The sequence below is a fragment of the Rattus norvegicus genome, chromosome 15, assembly GCF_021556685.1.
Source record: "Rattus norvegicus strain SHRSP/BbbUtx chromosome 15, alternate assembly SHRSP_T2T, whole genome shotgun sequence".
In the NCBI taxonomy this organism is placed as follows: Eukaryota; Metazoa; Chordata; class Mammalia; order Rodentia; family Muridae; genus Rattus; species Rattus norvegicus.
Window position 1 is genome coordinate 20,793,119 of NC_141548.1, and position 24,583 is coordinate 20,817,701.

The following is a 24,583-nucleotide window of genomic DNA, read 5'->3' on the forward strand; positions in this document are numbered from 1 at the left end:
TTTAGAAGAATCCATGAAGAAGAGTCTCAATCACATAGGCGCTGCGGAAAATTTCCTGAACAAAACACCAATGACTTATGCTCTAAGATCAAGAATCAACAAACGGGATCTCATAAAACTGCAAAGCTTCTGTAAGGTACAGAACACTGTCATTAGGACAAAACAGCAACCAACAGATTAGGAAAAGATTCTTTACCAATTCTTTATTTGATACAGGGCTCATATCCAAAATCTATAAAGAACTCAACTAGTTAGACTGCAGAGAGCCAAAGAACCCTATTAAAAATGGGGTACAAAGCTAAACAAAGAATTCCGAGCTGAGGAATATCGAATTCCTGAGAAGCACCTAAAGACATGCTCAACATCTTTAGTCATCAGGGAAATGCAAATGAAAACAACCCTGAGTTCCACCTCACACCAGTCAGAATGGCTAAGACCAAAAACTCAGATGGCAACAGATGCTGGTGAGGATGTGGAGAAAAGAGGACCACCCCTCCATTGTTGATGGGATTCCAAACTGGCACAACCATTCTGAAAATCAGTTTGGAGGTTCCTCAGAAAATTGGACATTGCAGTGCCTGAGGACCCAGCTATATCACTCCTGGGCATATTCCCAAAAGATGCTCCAACATGCAAGAAGGACACGTGCTCCACTATGTTCACAGCAGCCTTATTTATAATAGCCAGAAGCTGGAAAGAACCCAGATCCCCTTCAACAGAGGAATAGATAAGGGAAATGTGGTACATCTACACAATGGACTACTACTCAGCTCTCAAAAACGATGACATCATGAAATTCATAGGCAAATGGATTGACCTAGAAAATATCATCCTGAGTGAGGTAACCCAATCACAGGAAAACAAACATGGTATTCACTCACTGATAAGTGGATATTAGCCCAAAAGCTTAAATTATACAAGCTACAATCCACAGACAAAATGAATCTCAAGAAGAACAACCAAAGTGCACATGCTTCACTCTTTCTTAAATGGGGGAACAAAAGCATTCACAGGAGGGGGTATGGAAGCAAAGTTTGGAGCAGAGACTGCCTCACATTGGTATACAGCCCATATATATGACCACCAAAACTAGATAAGATTGATAAAGCTAAGAAGTACATGCTGACAGGAGTCAGATGTAGCTGTCTCCTGAGAGGCACAGCCAGAGCATGTCAAATACAGAGGCCAACGCTAGCAGCAAACCACTGAGCTGAAAGCAGGATCCCCGTTGGGGAATTAGAGAAAAGATTCAAAGAGCTGAAAGGGCTTGCAACCCCATAAGAACAACAATGCCAACCAAGAGCTTTCAGGGATTAAGCCACTACCCAAAGACTGTACATGGACTGACCCATGGCTCCAGCTGCATATGTAGCAGAGGATGGCCTTGTTGGGCACCGATGGAAGGAGAAGCCCTTGGTCCTGCCAAGGCTGGACCTTCCAGTGTAGGGGAATATGGGGGGGAGGAAGGTGGGCAGACGGGTAGGGAAACCCTTAGAGAAGAATGGAAGGGGGATTCAATAGGGGACTTCTGTTTGGGGATCCAGGAAAGGGAATAACATTTGAAATGCACATAAAAAATATCCAATAAAAGACAAAAGGGAACATGGCCTGCCTAGTGTACTGTGATTGGTGTAGCACTCTGTGAACCTACCTTTCTTTCAGCATTAAAACATTTACCGTGTAAGGTGTGACACTTCAGTGAACATATGAGAAAATAATGACACACAATGTCCCACTACTAAAATAAACCAAATACTAACCCTAACTTACTGAATACAATTGGCGGTTGGTGTTTTCTGTAAAAAACTCTCTTTTTATCTTGCTATAAACACAAGTGTTGGGCCCTACCTTGGGGTGTTTCCCTTCCCCCTGGCTGAGCCTTTCAGCCTGCTGTGGCAAGAGGTTGTTGATGACCTTGGCAGCTGCTCTTGCCCCTGTTTTGGGGTGGGGACTTTCCAGGATGTTATTTCCTGGTTCCTGGTTGGGGTCTTCCAACTGCTACTTTGAGACGTGTCTAGTACTTTTCCACTGCTTTTGCCTCTTGTATGTAAGGAAATCTCAGTAAAGCCTGGACGGCTTTCTCGCAGGCCCACGACCGGTTCTAGTGTGGTAATGATGCAGGAGTCCCAAATGGAGGTTCCACTGGGATTGGAGAGGACAACTCAATGAGATCATGCCAGGAATCCGGCCGGTAAAAAAGGAGGGATATAGTGGGGAAAATGGGCCACAAAAGGCCTCCAGTAATCAAGATCCAGAAGGACCACCAGAATTGAAATCACGTGCAACGAAAAATAAAGATTTGGGCTAGTGGTGAGTAAACCTTGTAAAAAGCGACAAGGTAATGATGATAAGATGTTTTTTGTGTATGTGTTCTTTTAGAGTTATGCTAAAACCTAAAGAAGTGATGTCAATGCTCATACATTCTTTTAGTCTTTGGACCCTGACTAGAGACCAGTTATACCCTAGACAAGAGAGAAAATGGGTTTAAGAGAAAAACAGTCCTTCTGGACTCTCCACAGATGCTTTGGTGAAAGAAGGAAAATGAGCTTAAGCTTTTTTGGAGCTCTCCTGGGGACAGAAGGAGGGCGGCAGACGTCCTGGCTGCTTGCTGGCTCCTATTGGAGAAGTGCTTATCTCTGGTTCTGGGTCCTTTAAGTACGATATCTGGGACCTTTTGGTGGGACACCATCTAGCTCCTTCCCTCTATGTCTATTGTCTGTCCTTGGTGCACCAAGCTGTCCACGGATGTCAATTTATGTCTGGGTTTTTGCTTCTCGTTGCTTGAATGTTCTGTGTTTCATGTTTAAGAGAAAAAATGGTGAAAACTTTAAATGCTGCTTGATTCCCCCCCTTGATTTAGTTTTAAGTCCTTTCAAGAAAGAAACAAATAAATAAAAACAGTTTCAATTGACCTTTGGAGCCCTGCATCCTAGATAACTGTTTATCTCTAGTGTTAACTGTCATGCGTGTCTGTGACTGAATCCGGCCTCAATGGAGGAATGTAGCTAGGAGCATAGGTCTGTCCACTGGGGAAGCTCCCCAGGGGGCTGGCTAAATGTCTACACTAGCTGGCCTTCAAGGTGCCAGCAGCTTCAAAGCTTCTATGGTAATGGATCTGATGTCTGTTTCTCTTAGAAAAATCTTAGATTGTGATTACTGGATTCAACAGGTAATAAGGTACTTCTTTTAAAAATGACAGCTACAAAAAGTAAGAATGGTGTTTGATCTAAATACTAAAGATATGTGTAATCACTTCATTTTTTTCTGTTTGGTTTTAAATGTATAATACGCTCTACATGTCTTGGCTATAGGTTACTGGCTTTTAAGTTATTGGGTATGGTTAAAAATTTGTAACATTGGTAACAGAAAGTTGGCTTAAAACTGGAGTCATTCTAGACAACACGTGGCATGAGCCAACCCAGGGGAACAGGTCTAGATTGGGATACTATTTAAATATAACTCTTATCATGGAGACCGGACTTATAAAAGAATTTAGGGCAATGTCTCTTTGTTGGGGTATTAGAGCCTGCAGCATCGTTCGTTCATATGCAAGGCTTGGCCGTCATACTTTATAGCATGAGGAATGGACTTGGTGTTTTGGAGAGACTGGATTTTGGAGGATAGATAGTTTGGTGGAGGGTGAGTTTTGCTTTCCAAAGTTATGGCTGTGCTCAGGTGTTATAAAGGAAACTTAAAGATTGTGGTTAATGATTGCCAGTGTTACATTGGCTACAGTTTACAGTTCGATCACAGAGAGATGCAGGATTCTAACTCACACATATTTGTAATTAAGGAAGAATCAAATAGGTGGAGATTGTTACGAAGGGGTTGATGAGGCTATGGAACTTATAAGAGCATTGCAGCCTGGTTGCTTACTGCAACTGCTATTTCAAGAAATACATATAGAATTATTATAGGTTTAAGAGATTGTTTTTATGCTGTTTCTTGCACTCTTGGGTTGTTGTGAAATATTTCATTTCTTGTGTTTCCTTGGGTTTTGTTTGACTTGCCCATACATTTGTATGTCTTTTTGAAAGAAAAATGTATTCGTTTTTACTTATTTTGGTGAATTGTTCTTTGGATGACTTTTGTCTGTGGTTCCTCTGTATGCAGTTCCCTCGGTGGCCAGATGAGGGCACCAGATACCAAGTTATAAATGATGGTTAAGCACCCTGTAGGTCCTCTGAGTGAAGCCAGCAGGTTGCCCAGGTCAAACTCCAGTTCTAGCTCCTGTGCACCATGATGTGCTACAGCTTCTCTGCTTCCTCCTGCTCTTCCTTGGCCAGCAGCACCTCTGCATTCTGCCCCTCCATGGCTCTCGCTTGGGTCTCAGGTCCCTCACTTTTGGGGATTTTAACTTTTAAGAATGGAGAGAAAGTTTACAATTTGATGTTTGCCCTAGATGTGAGCACCTATGTTGCCAGGAAAAGTGAGGTTCCATTGCACAAAATGGGATTGTAAGACAGAGATTTCAGGAAAAAACATGGGTGAATATATTGAAACCATTCCTCCTCCCAAGGCACACTCCATGAATCAACATTCTCCAACTTGCATACATTTAAAGGTGTAGGAAAAGAAATATTGGCCTCTAGGGAACAGTGTAAACTGTGGGAATTGGATTATATGTCACATGCATGGACCCTGGACCCTGGGTTTATACATTTCAGGAAGAAGAATATTCATCATCCAAGGTCTTTAGATCTTTGGCTATTAACAAATATGTTCTATCCGTTTCAAGGCCTGATACAACTCTCCCTCTCCTCAGCAACTGAGTTGTAATGAAGCAGTGAGAACTCTGAAGCTCTGGAAGGAGAGTGTGCGAATGGATGTTCCCTCGCTCAAAAGTGAGTCTCTGGGAAAGTCACTGCAGAACCTGGTCAGTCTGGGTGGAGGTAGTTAGCAAGTAAGCTATGGCATTTCCCAGTAACATCACCGGTAGTGTCTTCCCTGGAAATTCTCTTGTATCCAGGAGACACTAGAATGTTCTGTGATGTCAGCAGTGTTGTGGTGACACCAACTGCCTAAGCGATTTCCCTTCATTTCCTAATGGGTTCCCGAGGAGGCATGTTCTCCAGGATCCTCAGTCTCTTTCGGAGGGACAATCATATCCATGCAGAGACCAGACCAAGGCAGAGGGAGGCCAGCCTTCTATCACGTTGGAGAACAAGACGAATGGAAAGGTCCTTGAGGAGGTCACGTGAGTACTGGGCAGGGCAAGGGGAGCTTCCTGGAGGAGGTTGGCTTGAGCTGGTCCTTCCAGGAGTAGGATGTATGATTTTGAGCCTCAGTTTTCCTAAATGGCAGACCCAGACACAACAATTTCTGATCATTAGTTTGACAGAGAACCAAGAACTGTTATATGTCAAGGGGCTTTCCTTGGATCTCTTTAGTGTCATGGGCAGTGTCAAAGAATACCAGGATGAGTGTCTGTAAGAATAACAAAGTGTCTCTCTCAGGATAGGCTGTTGAAGCACTTCATTCTCAGCTGTGTCCTGTAGACTACGTGGGTAATTGATGCCAAGAGGGATACTCTCCTGGTCATATATCATGGTCTCAGTTACTTTGTACTTGAACACACGTGACTAGGGATTCAAGATGTTAAACAGTTTGGACTCAAGGACTTACCTGCCTCACATCATACATTAGCTTAGAAGGTCCTCGTATTCTTCTTCTTTAGGCCAGCTTTAGAATTTCAGTGCCAGAAGAATGGCTGTAGGAGGTGTGGTCTATATCTATGATGGCATATGTCACCATATGGCTATGATGGTGGGGAACAGGGACTGAGCTGAGTTCAGCTTAAAGATAGCTTTCTTGCTCCATCAGGGATTCACTCTATCTGTAGAACTGTTCATCCTCAGACTTCTGTTTTAGAGTAAGCATAGTTTTTCTTGACACTATGTCCACATATATGCCTGTTTACTGGTGTTTATCTACCTACAGAGTCTGATCAGAAGGCATCATCCCAACCCTCCACGACACCTGTTGAGGAGGAGAGAATGAAGCGTTTGGAGAACCTCAAAATTGCCCTCCACAAGATGCAAAAGGAGAGAGATGAACTCAGGAGAATCCTGGCGGATTACCCAGGAAAGAATTTAAATGACAGGTAGTCACAGTGCAAGTTCTGTTAAATCCACATTTCCTCACATCACAGTAGGCTACAACTCCAGGGTGGGCTCATGGTCAAAATCACTTTCCTGATTGCATCAGAATGTGAAGATCAGATGGGAATGAGATGGTGGCACAGGCTATTTTAATTCCTACAAACGTAAATCATAGCCTGTGTCCTCAATTACATACTGGGAATGAGGGTAGTAGTGTGTGAGCTCTCAGTGTGTGGTTTAAGTAGCCTGGACAGTTGTTGGATTGTGGGAATTTCTAGGTGCTCTGGTTATGAGCAATCATTGTTGTAATTGACGTGGAGGTGCTTTGGGTTCAATAGGTCCTGTGAAGAGCTGGAGGGGCCTAATCCCTCTTGCTGCCTCACATGTCTGACTGCACTGTCAACAGGGGATCATTGCTTTTCTCTGATTTTATTGATTGTATTTTGAGATAATGCCACATTCTTGTATTTATTTGGCATTCTAATTGTTTGAGAGAGAGAGAGAGAGAGAGAGAGAGAGAGAGAGAGTTTTGTGTGAGTTTGTGTGTGTGTATGCATGTGTGAGTGCGTTTGTGAGTATAACTTAAGATCTGGGTATTCTGTGTTCTGATTTTGCCTGAGAATTATCCTGTGTCAATTTCCATGGCATGATAATGATGTGGCTGAGAGCCTCACTTTGAACAGTACAACATTTCACATCTAGTCAGGTGGACACACCTGGGAATCTCCTGGTGTGTGTTATAAATTCTTTTCCCTGTAAATACTGTCCATGTTCCTTTGGGTTTTCATGTAGCAATAGATTCTATGATTGAGAATTGTTTCCTAAGAACAGGAGAATAGGCTTCATGGGTTTAAGTTGGAGCCTGGATGGTGGCACAGGACCCTCGAATGTTCTTGGCAAGCTAGTTTATTCCTTCAAACCCTGTCAGGGAGCTCAATCAAATCAGCTCCCTGCTTTTGTTTCCTGGCACTGCTGTCCCCGCGGCCATAATAATAAATTTAATAAATACCAAATGGACCCAGTACCAAGGAGCAAGGGTGTGGCATGTCCTAGCCTGGGGTAGTTCAGGATTCAGTCTAAATTCATATAATTCTTGTATCCTTCATTCATAATGTTATTTGATCCTTGGACCACGCCCTGCCACAGGAACAAGTTTGAGTCCGAGATGCTCATGATGCAGCACGAGGAAGTGATGACCGACATGAAGAAAATGAGCGAGCAGATCAATACCGCTTTGGTCAAATGTAAAAACCTTACACTGGAAAATGACTGGTACTGGTGAGTAACTTACAAGGTTGTGACCCCAGCACTAGGCAAGTATATGTCAGCCCATTCTTATCTTTGAAATAAAGTGAGGATCAGGCTTTATAGTGTTTGAAGCAGACCAGGAAGCCTGTCTCTAAGGAAGGCTCTAAGACATACAGGACACAGAAATATTGGCCTCCAAGGGACATTCTAATAAAAAGGACATAAAAGCACACATAATGATTAAGTCCTCTTCTGGGAAAAACTTGAATCAATGGTGTCAGGTTTTTGAGAAGTGCCCTGAGTCTTCTGGAATGTTGCTCTTTTCTCCATTTGACCTGTTTCTAGGTTATGCTCCATGGCTACTGTGGACGTGGACTATAATCTGGGGCTCTCTTCGGATCAGGATCCTAGAAGGAGGAATGGACTTGGAGAAGTGGGAGGAAGTTGGAGACTGGCTGGGATTCACCATTTTTTCTTTGTGTCTCAGCCGCAGCTTCTGCCCCCTCCTAACTGAGTGTTTTGAGCTGAAGAACAATGCCCAGAGAGCATGGAATGAGTACAAAGGGCTTCTAAGGGATCAGATTGCACTGGAAGAATCCATTAAGGAAACAACAAGGTTCTGTGGGGAAGCCAGTATGAAAATCCATGTAACAAGCAGCCTCAGGTAGGATGAATGAAATATCAAGGGCAGGTTTTCCTGATATCTCAGCATAAACCAAGTCAAACCAATTTAACCTTTCTCTAACTTGTCCAGACACTCTCCTAGGTCTCATCCAGTTGTTCATTTCTTTGCCCATTTACAAAACTTTCTGTGATCCTAGCTTCATGCAATAAACTGGAGGATTGACAACCAAGTCCTCCTGCTCAACTAGAAAATGCATTTCCTTAAGGGGGATCTGTTGATCACACATTGCACACTTACATGCCATTATGTTAGAGGGATGCCATGTGGTAGCCGTCTTTGTAGTGCACAGAAGTGATTAGAGTTCAGTTCAATTGCCAAAAGAATGGCTCTCACTTTCAATTATGATGGGGCTTGTGGACTTTCTCTCCTTTTCCCCGTACATTGAAAATGGTCCCTTCTGCCTGTCCAAACCATGGTTTACAGTGACAGAGCTTGAGAAGCAGTGTGTCAGTCCTGTTCTATGTCAGTGTTTTAGTGTTCTTTCCTGTGGCTTATGTCCTGGAGCTGACTGGATGAACAGGGATGTAAGAAAGGCTTCTCTCAGGGTGAGGGTTTGTGTGAGATATGTGAGGGTTAGAGGGAAATTTTTCTCCAACTCTCTCAACCTCGTGTGCCCAAGAAGTGCATTCCCCTACACAGGTTTACTCTATAAGGGATGGACAGCAGTGTCTACGCTCTCACTTGACACATTTCCTTTGCCTAATCTGTATTCAACAACTGTGCTTCCAGAAGGATGGCCTCCTCATTCTTTTCTGCTTCTCACTTATGATTTCTGTCCTCTCTCTCTCTCTCTCTCTCTGTCTCTCTCTCTCTCTCTCCCCCTCCCTCCTTCCCTACCTCCCCCTCTCCATTTCTCTCTGACTCTGTGTGTGTGTGTATGTGTGTGTGTGTGTGTGTTTGTGTCATTGGGCACAGATGTGTGAACATGGTTATGGCTATGGTACATATGTTACATTGGGAGTTGCTTGTTTTAAGTGTTTGAGGTATGGGTGCTTACATTAGAAGTGTGTGTATATGTGTGTTTGTGCATATGTGTGTATGTGTGTGTGTGTGAACACAACAAGTTTCTGAACACAGACACATATTTATATATATTGTATTAGTCTATATGTACACATATAGAAATGTAAAAGAGAGAAGAAGAGGAAACACAATGTTTCCAATTAGGTTTAAACTGTTCTTAATGGGGTTTTGATTACTATTGAAATTATTACAGTGGGAAAACTATTCATCAACATTGACATTACTTGGAGAAATCTCAGGAATGGGGTACAGGGATGTGAGGAGAGGCTGCTGTGTGATGTCCATGTACCTGAGTGTGGAAACTGCTGACTCAGGGCTCTTCTGCCTCCTTTGCTCTCGGTGTACAGTAACACTGGAAGGTCACGTGCTTGTTGTGTCTTCTCAACATCCTGGTTATGTTAATCGTTACCTGCCACCACGTTCTGTCCAGAATCGCCTAAACTTGGCTGAATATACCTTGGCTTGGAGTTTGGTCTGGAATTTGTTAATTTAAAGATTAATTTGCTTAGAGTTGAATCTGCAAGCAGAAGATTTCCAGGAGTTATGCTGAAGTGTAATCACATTTTGCCTCAGACAGAAACTTAGGCTCAGAATAGTCCACAGCACTCACCCTGTGTTGGGTTGTGGCACTCTTAACTATTGTTATTCAAAATCATTTGACTGAGTGAAAATCACCTATAAGGAGGGTTTAGAAAGTGATGACCCTCAGACATTGCTGGAGGTGTCAAATGGGTAGCCCTGTGAGAAGCCATGCACAACTTTTGTGCAAGTTCAAACTTTGACACAGCGATTCCAGAACAAGAAGTAGGTGTCAGCAGAGAAACTGTGGCACATTAGTGTGGTAGTGGTTCACCTCAGAGCAGCCATGAAGCAAAATTATCCAGAAGTCCACCAGTCAGCAAGTGAAAAGGTACAATGTTGTCCAGCCCTTCAATGGACTGTGGCTGAGTTTGATTATACCTGCCAGCATTTGACTTTGAATCAGTCAGCCTTATCTCACTCGAATTATATCTGATAGCATCCCATTAGAAGTTTTACCTTGGATTGTGGTTATGGAGATTTCCTAGCTGTTTGTGCTGGTAGTTTGGCTCCCCTGTCAGGTACTGTATCCTAAATGGACCTCATATTGAAAAATGCAGCTCACTTTGCATGCACTGGGAAACAGTGAGCAGAGGACTGAAGAGGCTCACCTGCCCCCACCCAGTTCTCTGTTGCCTGAATCAGCCTCCTGTGCTCGGCCTTGTGACCTTGCTAAGCAGGCTTGGCTACTAGGACTAGATGTCACATTTCTAATTTCTGATTTTCAGGGGAATAAACTTTATTGGCTGAGCTGTCTTTAGCCTATGCTCACTGTGTACTTACCCCATTCCAGGTTTTTTTTTTCTTATGCACAATAGTAGACCGGGTGATCCCTTCTATTATCATTAACTGGGAAACTAACCACATTCTTCAAAATACTCTGCTTGTCTGTGTGAACAAATATATTTGGGTGAGTTCAAAAGTGTGTATGTCTGGGTGTCTGTCTGTCTGTCTCTGTATACATGCATGTCTCCATGGACAATATAATCTTCTAATGACCAGGATGAGGAGAGAATGGAGGAAAGTCTGCAGGACGCCCTGAATCAGAACAAACTGGTCACTGAGCAAAAGGCCTTGTCTGAGAAGATGCAGCATCATTTCGGTGTCACTGAGATGATTGAAAGCACAGGATGAGAGGACCCAAGTAGATTCCCTGTGCTTATAAACTGTCTTATTGGGTGTGTGACTTTCTCCATAGTTCTCAGCATCTGTCAGCTAGGAGCAGCTCAGAATATTATTCCTGTCGATTTTAAAAGAAATTTCATCCATGAAGTGTATGTGATCCATAGAGACTCTGGCTATTGTGTACTGATCCCTCCAGTCTGAGCTCTCTTGTATTATCTGAGCCCAGTGACTTTAAGTCTCCCCACAAATAGTTTTACGATACCCATAAACAAAGGAGTGGTTTATTTTCTGCATGAGTATTTCCTTTAGAGTTCAATGCCTACCCTTGGCAAGATTTCCATGCAGCATATTCTTGCCAAATATAATATCACTTCAGTGTGCATGTACTTCTTGAGATGTTGTTTCTCTGGGTCTTTGCAGATATTGAGGTTGTAAGTGGACCCCAGGCATATTCCTGCACTGGAGGAATAATGATAGTCTTCATTTCAGTGATGGACAGGCCTCCAAGGCCTTCCTATTGTTTTCTAGGTTGTTCACATCTGTTATCCTCTGACATTGAGACATTGCTAAATGATTTTAAAATATAATATGTATAGACGTTTGGAATTATCTGCTGTTACTGTTCAATTTTTAGCAGTTTTAAAAGCTGGGAAAATATGCAGGCCTGTGGGATCTCTTACCCTTCTGTCTTGGGCATGAGAAAATGACCTCAGATGAAAGATCATCCTGGATTCTTCTGCTGAATTGTGCGCTGTGTATGGGAGAAGTGACATGGCAGGTCCTCACCAGGTCTTTTCTACCCCTAGGTCTGAACACTCCAGCAGACGCTTGCCCATGGTCCAGACCAGGACTACAGCTCTCAGAGACAGACCTGTCCACCAGGAGCACTGAGGGAGCAAAGATTGACAACTCCTCCCGCATCTCAGTCCTTGTAACCGTTCCAATCTTGGGCTGCATTTGAAAGACCTTGAGATGTGGCATGGAACATGCCTCACGTTTATCCCTTTGACGACTTGTCCATCAACAACCAACCACCCTGTATGAGGCGTCTACATTCCTCTTGAAGAGATTTTACCATCTTACCTGCCGTTCTGCTGTGTTTCCAAGGCCAGCAACAGGCTGGAGTTATATGTTGAAAAATCAGCAGGAATTGAATGCTGACTAATTTACTTGTTATATTTGGTTTTTAGTTTGAAGTTTGGTTGTTTTATGCATTTGGTTTTATTTGTTTAAGTTTGAAGTTTTGTTATTCATTTGTTAACTTTAGTGTATTTAATTAATATTAATTAATCAATATTCCTAAGGCTTCATACATTGAACTCATTGACTCACCAATTTAAAATGTTCTTGAATAAATTAATGTTTGTCTATAAATAAAAATGTGACCTTTAACCCTTCACTCACAAGGCCGTCCTGAGTCATGTGTGGTTCTTCCTCCTGTAACAGCACAAGTGTAAGGCAACAGTGGTTTTCTGCAAGTCTCATGCAGCGTAGGCTTCATCATCAGTTCACAGCCAGCCAGAGCTGCACAGGAAACTGTGCTCTTGATGTAGACAGTGTGTCATACTCTGTGGAACCCCCTTCATGATGAAAAATATCCTTGCTTTATCCTTTGTGCTCACAAATTTAGCTTCCTTCATAATGACAAACAAAGGAGAAACAGAGAAGTATTTCTCTAATACATTAGAGGAAATACAAACATTCAGTATGGGAATATAAAATGTTCAGGGCACACAGAGTTTGATGCCTGTGGATTCCTTGAAATATAGCATCAACTATGACTGAACATTTAATGAATTCCACCAATTGTAGAGGAATGAACATTTTTACTATTTTTGTTGTTGGTTTGTTTCTTTTATTGATAATGATGTTTTGCTGAGTTCATTTTGATATATATCATAGCTTCTTTTGGGCAGAGGTCTTACAGTTTTGAATTATTTCTTTTTTTGCAATTTGTAGTGGATATTTTTATCTATATTTCAAATATTCTGTCCCTTTCCAGTTTCATCCCATAAAATCCCTATTCACTCCCCAGAATCCCTACCTCTATGTGGGTGCTACCCCACATGCCTGTCATCTCCCTCCCACCTCCCCATATTCGTTTTCATGCAATTCTGCCAGTGGCCAGCAGAGGGCAGTGGATTTCACTGGGATGTGATGTGACAGAGAATTGTTAATTGCCCCTTAGGTCCTCTGGGATTCAAATTCTGAAACAGATGAGCCATGTCTCCAGTCCCTGTCCTGGACTTTTGTAATGAATTCTATTATTTACAACTTGTCTGCCAATTCTGTGAGTTCATTGAGAGAGCATTTTCTAATTTGTCATTAATGACTTTTTTTAAATGGCCATTTACAGAAATTGTTAAACATTATTTCCTTGTGCACATTCATTAATGGGCTTATATTTGAAACAGATTTGAAAAACTAAAACACTATATTTAAAAAAACGTAATTCAAATGGGCTATATACATAAGCATAATACAGTTGAAGAAACTTAAATGACTTAGAAACTCATATTAAATATTTATTATCCTTGGACACTACAGAAATGCCAATCAAAATTATTCTGAGATATTTTTCATACCTTTCATAACTTAGTTTAGTAACACATAAGAGAATTCACTCCTACTGGCTTATGGAGCAAGGGGAACATTGAGATTCTCCTGGTGGCAATGCAAATTTCTGTAGCAACTTTGGAAACCAGTATGCTGTTTCTTCAGGAAGGTGGTAATGGGTAAACCTCAAGATACAACACCAAGGCATATATCCTAATGTTGACTCATCCTAGTATAGACACCCTTTCTCCACCATGTTCAGTGAAGCTCTCTTATAATATTCAGAATTTGGAAATATCCAAGTGGTCCCTTACGAGATGAGTGCATAAAGAAAGCATGGTGCATTTCCAGACAGGATTGCTGATCAATAACTACAAAAGGACAAGGGAAAGCATGTAATTTTCAGGACAATGAATGGGTCTTGTAAAATCATCCTGCATGAGGTGATCCAGATCAATGAGGACAAATGGGATACATATTCACTGTAATCTGAATGTTAATTGTTCGACCTGTGTAACTGTATGATCAGTTTAGTGTAAGGGTCAAGGGACGTGGGCCAGACTGTCCCCATTTTCGGTGCTGTTTGCCTTGATCATACATTTGTATGCCTTTCTGAAAGAGAAATGTATTCATTTTTATTTATATTGGTGAATTGTTCTTTGGCTGACTTTTGTCTGTGGTCTCTCTGCATGCAGTTCTCTCAGTGGCCAGAAGAGGGCACGAGATATCCTGTTATAGATGATTGCTAAGAGCCCTATAGGTCCTCTGAGTGAGCAGCAGATTTTGCATTGGGTTCTGTTGTTTATGGTTTGCCTCTCCCCAACTGGTTATCTCTGATGTTAACTGTCATGAGTGTCTCTGACTGGATCCAGCCTCATTGGAGGAATATAGAGCTCTGTGAGCTGGGCAACAGCTGGTGTCCTGGGAGTCAGGTAATACTGTCTCTGTTTTGGGTGGGCCTCCTGGGTCTCTGGTTTGAGCAGGCCTCCAGGGTCCCTGGAAGTACAAACCCACAGGCCTCAGAGAATTTTGAGAGAGTCTGTACTGTTATTTTCTAGCTTCCCTTCCCATTTCCTACAACTTCAATAGAGCACAGAGTTGACAACTATGAATTATATTTCCTAGGTGCCTCTCAAACCAAGAGTTTGCATGTGACTAAGTTTTGTCCAGAAACATATGAACAGAGTCCATAGGCAAAATGTCTGCCATTTTCTTCATGATGTTTACCCTCCGTAGTACTGAGGATCAAATTCCCATATTCTTAAAGATAGTTGATTTATTCAATATCAAGAATGTATGTGGGGTTGGGGATTTAGCTCAGCGGTAGAGCGCTTGCCTAGCGAGCACAAGGCCCTGGGTTCGGTCCCCAGCTCCGATAAAAAAAATGCTGACCCCTAACACTGTGTATAAAAATACAAAATGTAAATAAACAATACAAACAAATTTTCCTTTAAAAAAAAAGAATGTATGTGTAAAGTATCAATATCCGGTGTTCATAATTGTCTTATTTTGACTCCCAAAAAGCTGTACTTCCAGACCTGAGGGTCCCTGAGGGCTCCGAGTTGCCATTGCCAATGTTTGGACAGAAAGACAGAAGGACAGGGCAAGGGATTGGGAGGGAGTGGAGGATGAAGGGAATCACCATGATCCAGACTTAGAAGGGTCAGAGTAAGAGCTACAGGAGAGAAAGCAGCCTACAATGTAGGTGGAAGGGAATAGGACCCTATTGGGGGAGTGGGGTGTTTCCCAGAAGGTAACAGGCAGCAAAGATAAAACATAGATTTAAAAGGTGTTAATCCTGGGATGCTGGGTGGAAGGGAGGTGCATGGTAGCTGTCAGGAGGATTAGAAATGTCCAAACATTGACCGTGTGTGTGCCTGTGTGTGTGTGTTTCATTCTCAAAATCAGAGAACTCTTGGGCAGATGCCATGACTGCACTAAGGAGCCAAAGCTGTTTAATTAATTCACTGCTACAGTCTGGTACATTGAGGTACCAGGTGAGGGTCGTATTAAACTGGACACGGGGTACACAGCCCAGTCAGCCAATGCACAGTTTATTGAGTTTCATTTCTGTTAAAGACGAAACAGGATAAAAGTTCCCACTGTTTCTAGTTCTCTCCAGAAGCTGTTTCCCTAGCCATAGCATATCTTGGATCTTAGTGACCCAAACCTCCTTGCAGACTGAGAAACATGTCAGCCGTCCAACTCTTAGACGTGTTAGAGGTGCTGCTGTCTAATTAAGCTATAAAGAAAGTTACTTTCTCGTGAGAAAATGACCATGAAGTCCACGTCCTCAGGTGTGCAGCTTCCTTGGCAGACAGAGCACCAGGATCCTCTGCTTGAGGACGTTCACCTCCTCTGTATCTCAGTGTGGTGAGAGTGACCGAACCATCCCAGGGTGCCCTGCCTCTGGAAAACTAGGAACAGTCGCCTCACGGCATTTCTCTACAGTACAGTAAAATAGTGTCACCCCTAATCCCTAGAGAATGGCTCAGCAGACAGAGGGACCTGTGGCCCTCAATAGCCGGAGAAATGCTGCCCTCTGTGGATTGGCTGCCTAATTTTGGGCTATCACAGGCAAGGGAAAAGTCTCAATATTTGCATCAGATCCAGCCTTTTCCAATAGTTTGGCCCTAAGTAATTTTAGAACACAATACTTTTAGTATTAGTAATTTATTCCACATTTCATCTACCTAATTCAGACTGTACCTAAATCGGGGAAAATGAAAGGAAGTAAATTCTTAGTCATCTCAGATGTCAGAGTCAGGGACTTACAGAATTATACAACCTTTGTTGTGTGACTAAACCTTCAAGAAGTTCCTCTTAAGCCTTGAGTGTGACCAAGTAAGACTAAGCCAGAAAGCAACATTCTGGTTCACTTTTATACCAGACTCAAGGACAATCATACACAACACACAGTCAGTCAGACATTTTATGTCCTCTCCTGCTCACATGGGAAGCCATGGAGCCAGAAACTGAGATGATAAACTTCAGTGCAAACACAAGAAGCCAATTACAATATCAACCACAATAAAGAACCCTGGTGTGGTGGCACACACCTTTGCTGGGGAGACAGAGACTCCATGTCCTCCCTAGCCAGCCAGCCCAGCTGACCTGTCCTATTCCGAGGCAATGAAAACTCGCGTTTTATAAAAATGGTGGACGGCACCTGAAGAGTAACACCCAAGGTTGTCCTCCGGCCCCCACACATGCAAGCTGGATTCTGGATGGTGTTTCCTTCTCCTCTGGAAGACACAGGAAACTCTACCATTCAGCTCCTCCAAGGCTTCAGGCATCTGCATGGAAGGCACAGCAAGAGGAGAGACAGTGTCAGTGCATCCACTGCTCCACCACAGTCTGCTTTCTCATTAGTAAACAAAAGGCCTCCCAGGAATTCTGAGGCCTGCAAAGAAGGAGGTAGAAACAGCTTTCGAATGACTCAAAAGGGTTTTTAAAAAAATCTCTTGAGTGGGTTCTCATTTGAAGTTCATAGAACACTCACTTCCTAGTTTGAAAATTGGTATTTGAGGAGCAAATTAAACATCGAAGCTTTTTAAAAATGTATCTTAAGGAAACCAAAAAGGTCCAAATGATGACTGTTCTACTGTATAGAAGACTGTTAATTAAGAATATGGAAAGGAAGACAGAATCAGAAAAGCCCACATTCTGTAATTCCTATTAAATTCAGCAATTTAGTTACTATGTTGAATTCTAATTAAAATGTTTAGTTGTTGGGACACAAGAAAGTCACATAGGACCAAAAGTAACACTGCAGAGATTGCTTTCTTGTGGTTGGTGGTGAGGGAGGGGCTAAGGGATCAGTGACAGCTCAGACTGGACCAACAAGCTCATCAGGTAAAGGAGATTGACACCAAGCCTGCTGACTTGAGTGTGATCCCTGGAATCAGGTCCAAAGGAGAGAACTCCTCCCAAAAGTGACACTTTACTACATAGTACACAGTGGCAATCATGTACACAAGTGCACACACACACACACACACACACACACACACACACACACAGAGAGAGAGAGAGAGAGAGAGAGAGAGAGAGAGAGAGGTGAATAAAAATAATATATTTTGTAAAGGTTCGAACGTCACAATGCCTAAGAACGAATCTTAGCATCCAATCAGTGTTGCAGAACAGAAGGGAGAAGCAGGCCATTCAGCAGGAGCTGCAGGCCAAGTCTTCAGCAAGCGAGCAAGTTTCTAAGAAGGTGGGTCCTGAGGCAAAAACGATTGGGAACCAGGCTGTGTCCCAACAAATGGACCATCAAAGGATTTTTTGAGAACTCGATGCAGACATTTGCATTTGGACCAGAATTATTGTTAATGTTGACATTCATTCTACACTCCACCCAACAGTTACCTAGCAACAGCCAGGTAGGCCTGGCTTGCTATAAAAGAGACTCTTTAGCCTCTCATGTTCCCTGACTCTCTAACCCCTTTGCTTTCCCTGACCCCTTCCCCCTTTTCTTCCCCTGCCCCATTGCTCTTCACATGCCTGATGCTCTAGAAAGCCAAAGAGGGCATCAGATCCTGTCAGTTGTGAGTTGACAGGTTCTTGCTAGAATTGAACTTGGATTCTCTGAAAAAAAGTCCAATGCTCTCAACCACTGAGTCAAGCTCCCTGGGTAAGCCATCCCCAAATAGGAGTTGAAGTGTCATTTCCACATCTAGATACCAGGATAAAGAGTCCCACCTCTAAATCCCATCTGTGAGTTCAGACCGTTCTAGGGGCATCTGAAAAGATTTTCCCAGTACAAGCCCAACACCTCTGAGTCTTTCTCATGCTCTTCCCACCCCAGCTTTAGTCTCCTTGCTGGTGGCCTGGGCCCTTGTAAATGAAAGAAGTAAAAATTTTGAGAAGCTGTGGCTTTTTGTTTAGCTTCTGGTTCTTGGTGGCTTTGAGGAAAAGCTGGATTATAGGAAAAAGATTTTGCACATGAATTTGGGATCCTAGAATTCACATCCAACAAACTGGCGAGACTGGGCTCCGAGCTGGAGAGGGGAGACTCAGGTGGAACTTGAGAACTGTGCAAAGCTGCATCCCATTACCCTTTGCAACTGCAAGAGCTGGAGAGACCGATTTCACAGTTGTGCTGTGTTGTGCTGTACTAGGCTTGGTAATGAGGAAGCACAGGGCTTCCCTTTGTAGCCTCAAACTCCAGCCTCTGCTGTCTCAGTTCCCCAAGCATCAGGAGGGCAGGTGTGGGCTGCCACAGCGCTAGCAGGAACAGGAAGATTTCTGTGTTCTGTTCTCTTCTTCATGGGCTGAGGCTGAGCCTGGAGTCTCCATGTCAGTAGCATCCTTCAAGGCTGTTCCTCTGCAGCTCTGACACCTTTTTTTTTTCAATGTAAACCAAGTTTATTTTTCCTTTGAAATAGTGTTCATATAGCACTACAGCTAGGTAAACAATGTGACATAGTATAAGTCTTCTCAAAAGCCAGAGTTTTGTTTTCTTTGCTGTTTTTTAGTGAGCTTTTTAAAAGATGCAGCCTATTCTAACAGGATAAATATTTTTAACCATTTCACTTTGAGTTAATGATGGCTCACAAATGAGCAACACTCCTCATTGAGGAAAACAAAGAGCTGTTGTCCACAAGGGACAGCTCACTCACCCAAACAAAAAGAGTTGTGTAAAAATCACTAACTGTTCCCATATTAAACCTTGACCCCTGGGGAGATGCCTGGGGAGGTTCACTGTCAGAATATTCAAGTCCTGGGGCTCCCTCTAGAGGAACGACTTGAAAACCTTCAAAACTTCATTTGGAAATAACAATTAAAATCTGATTTTAACTAAGCTATAAAATTTTAAAGCTGAGAGGTAACATTTGAACATTTTTAGTTGGAAACCTCTCCGGAAGGTGTCATGCTCTAAAGCACCCATGAAATGGGCACAGCCAGTGTCCTTGCTACTCTTCTAGTCCTTTCTGTACAGCAACACAGGGACAATCATCTCCAGTTTCTGAACTGCAGTCAGCTGTGAGCCTTCCTCCAGTCTGGGACAGCTAGCTTTCCTCAAGGTCTTAGGGACAGCATTATTCACATTTGAATGCCTGCAGCATCGCTCACCTTTGGCCCTTCTTCCTCCCTCCTTCCTGTCCTTCTATTTGTCTTTGCTAGACAAGGTTCTGCCATTAGACTGTCACCCCACATCTGAGTTTTTCACAGGATTAAACCACCAAATCATATAAAGTGACATCCCCTGAGATAACAGCTTGTTTCCATGTCACTTCCTTGTGACTGTTCTCTTGAGAAAGGCTCTCAATGCACAGCCCAGGCTTAACACAACCAAGAGACCCTCCTGCCTCTGCTCCCAGTCCACATTGCTTTCATCTGAAATGAGATTCAAAGCTCAAATTTCAACATATCTCCCTAGTACTGGGAACTTTCTCTCTTGAAGATGCTCTGATAATTTAGTGGGCCAGCATTGATTTGAACCAGTTTGACTTTGGGTTGGTAAAAATTTTCACTGACTTCATGGACTTCATTTCTTCTTTTTGAGAGTCTCTGAGAACCTGGTTCTTATTTTGTTCTTCAGGGCCCAAGAGTCCAGAGATTAGAAATATTCCAAAGGTGAAGATTCTAGTAAGAAACCTTGCCCCCGGGCTGGAGAGATGGCTCAGCAGTTAAGAGCACTGAATGCTCTTCCACAGGTCCTGAGTTCAATTCCCAGCAACCACATGGTGGCTCACAACCATCTGTAATGGGATCTGATACCCTCTTCTGGTGTGTCTGAATTTACAGTGTACTCATATACACTGTAAAAATATATAAAGATTTATGTATTTATAAAATAAATAAATATATCTTTAAAAAAAAGGAACCTTGTCCCATAAACTCAGGCTTAAAGGAAAGGCTAAGGAATTAGGAGTAAAGACAACGTATTTTTACACTCTGTTCATGGGGAGAATAAAAATCAGCAAGATAGACAGAAAGAGGACACTAAAGAAAACAGAGCCCTGCCCATGAGACCTTACAGGTACCTGTTGGTTGGGGTTCTCTGTGAGCTTCTAGCACCAACATCATCTCACCTGGATGTTCTACTAACATCATGCCTGGTTGAGTTACAGTTGTTTAAGATCAGACATAGTACCAGTGTTGTAGTCAATGTTCTATTGCTATGAAGAGACACCATGACCATGACAACTCTTACAAAGGAAAACTTTAAATTGGGACTGGCTTAACATTTTCAGGGGTCCAGTCTTTTATTGTCATGGGGAGCGGGGGAGGGGGGCTCGCAGGAAGTCATGGTACTGGAGAGACAGCTGAGAATTCCACAGTCCAGTCAGCAGGCAGCAGGAAGGGAGCAAAGACATTGGGCCTAGCTTGTCATTGTCATTTTCTCTTTTTGATCATCAAGAAACAAATAGATTTAGATCTGTGGAATTTTCCTGTTTCAGGCAAATGTGGTGGTTAGGCCCTATAATTCTAACACCCTGGAGACAGAGGATCAGTCATGTTGAAGACCAACTTCAGCCCATAGTGAGACCCTGTCTCAAAGAAACACAAACACACACACACACACACACACACACACACACACACACACACACACAAGAAAAACGAAAAAACAAGAGCCTGAGGAAATGGACCACACCTTGATTATATAACCTTCTGGATACCCTGAGGGATTACTGGGGTCAGGCTAGTTGCAAAATAAATATTAACAGTGAACAGCACTGATCAATCAATAGGCCTTGACTGAATATGAAGAGAAAGGGGGTGGAGCATAAGCATTCATTGCCCTCTGTGTTCTCAGGGTGGATACCATATAGACAGCTGCTCAACCTGTCATGGTGAACTGTGGCCTCCAATTGCTTGCGAACACACACCCCTTCATTAAGTTGATTCTCAGGCATGTGTTTTAGGAATGGGGAAGGAATTCATGTGGTAGGACATGTACAAATCAGTGTGAAAAGGCAAGCATGTTAAAAGTAGGGAAAGGATCCAGAGGAAGCTTCATAAACAAAAAAAATCTCCAAATTGCAGTCCTTAAGTATACTGTATGTACAACACTAACATTCACAAGTAAAACACATCCATATTTCAAGGAGAGACATTCTAGTCATGTTGGCACATGTGTGTAATCCCAGCACTTGTGAAGATGAGGCAGGAGGATCTCTGTGAGTTTGGGTCAGCCAGGACTACATAGTCAGTTCAAAGCCAGCTTAGAGTTTGTCTAAAATGAAATTTTTTTCAGTGAGATAACAAGTCCAGAATAGATAAACAGAAACGTCCAGCAATAGAAGTGTTACTGAGGACGCAGACTGATAGGAAGCACCCAAAATCCTGGGATGTGGTGTAAGTTGGAAAACATTTTTATGCCAATAAAACTAGGTGTGCCCATCCCCTGTGATCCTGAAGTCACATGCCTGTGTACACTGCATTAGAGGATCTGCCTTCTCAGACCCAAAACCTGCATTTCAAGATGCAGGAAGCAGAGCCACACTGGCTGCAGGGTGAGTCTGCAGGGTGAGTCCGCAGCCATAAGTGTTGTGGATACCCCTCAGTCCTGCAATTCTTGAGGGAACCAGCTACTAATGGTCCAGATTTGGCTCCTCAACCCTTGGTTAAGTTGTTAGTGCGAGCAGGCTATGTAGTCTCTGGGGCCTGGAAAACATTTGACTGTCATTTTTGGAATTAATCTGCTGTGCTTGGCTAAAACATCTTCACCCAGTAACTACTAGCTGATATCTTGGTGACATTAAACATGTACTCTTTGCCTGGAGATTCCCCGGGGTGACCTTAGATTGGTTCCATTTCTAGCTGATAGAATTGGAGGTAGAGCTTAGATTGGCTATGAGCTCCCTGCTTCTGATCTTTTGGATTATCAGGGTTTAATGTCTGTCCTACAAACAGAGACAACGTAAGAAAACTACAGTTTATTGAGGTTGGAAGCCCACTCTGGCTGGCATCATTGCCATGGCACCATTCTGTGAATGGCATATAAAACTGGGCTCTAGCATTCATGTGGTAATTTGTGCTAAACCAAGTTTGCTGAGTGAACAAGACAAGAGAGATGAAGAAGTAGAAAATATTTGGTAACTTAACATACGATTTTATATTTTTAAGCTTGGAAAGTTGTTATAATCATACCAATACTATTTTAAAATGTTTTATGTGTTCAAACATGTATGAATTAATTAAACGATTAGTGAAACATAAATCTAAAGAAAATAAGAAGACTATCATTATAAGAACTGTGTCTGTGTTGTCTTTAGTGTGTTTGAGACTCTGGTGGTGACCTATATTCTGTAGCCCCGTTTAGCTGGGTGTGGTGACAGTGGGTGCTGAGGACCACAATGTATGGGCTTTCACTGTTGGTTTCAAGCTCTGTGTCAGGATCCTCTCTGTCCACATAAGGTTTCCAGTCTGGAACATTTGGTCAAGCTCAGACATGAGCAAGGGTTCAGCCTTGTGAATAGTCCTCTGGGTCTGTTGCAGGGTCTCCAAGAATGTGATGGGGGAACGGCTAGTAACGTTTACCTAGTGACCATCTCAATATGGGGGGCATCTGACCCTTAGGAGGTTAGCCTAATTTTCATTGGTCTCATGGACACATTTATTTTACTGTTCCTGAATTTTGCAGCTTCTAGGCACAATGTAATTTTAGATAAACATTTAGGGCCTCTGCCAGATTTAGGGGAAACTTTGGTCATGAAGGTGAGGGCATTGTCAAATCTCAGAGGTAGAGGCAACCCATATACAGAATTTTTTGTCTTCTGAGTATGTGTCTCTTGTTCAACAAGAACTGCCATCCATTTGCCTCCTGTTTCTTTTTGTCACTTGGTTTCCTCCTGTCTTCTTTCTGTCAAGGTGAGGAGTCCCTTCTCTCTAAAAAGGGCCCATGGACACTGGCATTGGCAAATGCATGTCAACTGTTTGCAGTATGCATGTCTTTGCCCTTCTCCCAGCAAAATGAATGGGATGAAGCCAGAAGGTCAGCCCTTTGTGCTGAAGTCCATTGGCTGAGGGACTGGGCCTGTACCACCCTGGGTCGGTGACCACTGCAACCTAGTGTACCTGATTCCATGTTAAAGAAAACTGCTCCATATAAACCTCTCCATGTGTGACATTGGACCGCATCAGTCAATTTTAGGAAGGGCAGAGTGCAGTGCAGTGGATCTCAGAGTGGAAGCCAGAGGCTCCAGCCAGCCCCAGAGCAGAGTAGGATGCAGCAGCCACAACTGCAGAGGTAGCAGCAATCAGACCTGGGTTCCTGCTTAAGACGGGAGATGAAACTGCTCATATCCACCTTCTACCACAGCTATGGTTGTTTCTGTATTGTCAGACCCTGCCTGCAGGATCTGAGCTTTGAGCTCCTGTTGATCAGAACTGGAGGGGCCAGAGCCAGAGCAGTTCCTGGAGTTCATTTCCCCTCATGAGGGTTGTTATTGGGCCTCTCCACATCCACGGCTATGTCCCTCCTCTGTTCGGTGGAGTCTGATGACCTGAACTTGGCTGCTGTCTTGGAGTGGCTCCATTGGGTTATCATGTGGTAATGGGCTGGCTGGGCTGACGGCTGTCGTTTTTTTTAAGTCAGATATGGGTCTGGCCCAGAAGACGTGCCTCATAATGGGTTATTTCAATGTCATGCATCCACTTCCTGCGGTTCCCCTCAGGAGGATGATGAAGGTGTAAGTTAATAACAGTTCCTGGCACAAAGTCAATGTATTTATTAGTGTGGTTGTAGCCACAACTGCTCACAAAAAAGCAGGCCAAACAGGATCAAGTCTTTTGGATAGAGAGGCTATCACTAGCCTCCTCCAGGATCACAGTGCCTGAGACATCCATCATAGCCATCCTACTCCATAAAACCCCTTCTGGGCCTGTGTCCATCACCCACAATACTACTCAGGAGCTCCTACTGCTAGCATCATCATAGCAACAGTAGCACCGGCTTGCAGCCACAGTTGCTGCCAGAAGAGGGGTACAGCATGGATGGGCCAGCATGACCTATGAGCCTATGGGAAGTTGTGAATCATCCCAGGGGCAGCAGTAGCTGTTGTCCTAGGAGGGCTCACTTCCCTTCTTTTTTAGATCTTTGTCTCCAATCCATAGAAGTGACAGAAATATACAGAGAGATAGATACATAGAGAAAATTATTACGGTCTCATTCATACATTCATGCACCTGAAGAGACCATATGGATCCCAGTCATAGATCCTCACCACCTGCATCTCATTGGCCTCCTAAACAGAAGGTGCCTTAACCAGACTTAACTCTAGAGGTGACTAACCAGACAACGTTCAATTTTGAT

General features: G+C 43.1%; 2 protein-coding genes across 6 annotated transcripts in view; both read left to right on the forward strand.

The window, feature by feature from the left end:
- The first annotated feature begins 1,898 nt into the window (after positions 1-1,898).
- LOC134482260 (disks large homolog 5-like) overlaps positions 1,899-24,583 on the forward strand; it is a 36,814-nt gene continuing 14,129 nt past the window's right edge. The window contains exon 1 of one of the 2 annotated variants that reach the window (XM_087586791.1): positions 1,899-2,310. The gene's annotated coding sequence lies outside the window, so the exon portion shown is untranslated. Of the gene's footprint in view, positions 4,334-24,583 lie in introns of both variants that reach the window. The other variant, XM_087586792.1, reaches the window with a different exon arrangement.
- LOC148000859 (disks large homolog 5-like) lies at positions 1,984-14,769 on the forward strand. Of its 4 annotated transcripts, none has more exons than XM_087586788.1 (7): positions 1,984-2,310; positions 4,766-4,844; positions 5,060-5,197; positions 5,941-6,103; positions 7,248-7,379; positions 7,837-8,013; positions 11,568-14,769. In XM_087586788.1, the coding sequence occupies exons 2-7, from the start codon at positions 4,823-4,825 to the stop codon at positions 11,650-11,652; spliced, it is 717 nt and encodes a 238-aa protein (XP_087442914.1). In that variant the 5' UTR covers positions 1,984-2,310; positions 4,766-4,822; the 3' UTR covers positions 11,653-14,769. The 4 variants fall into 4 exon arrangements, with proteins under 4 accessions (XP_087442914.1, XP_087442916.1, XP_087442915.1 ...); XM_087586790.1 differs by having other exon boundaries at positions 1,989-2,310; positions 4,970-5,197; XM_087586789.1 differs by having other exon boundaries at positions 1,991-2,310; positions 4,739-4,844; positions 4,970-5,197.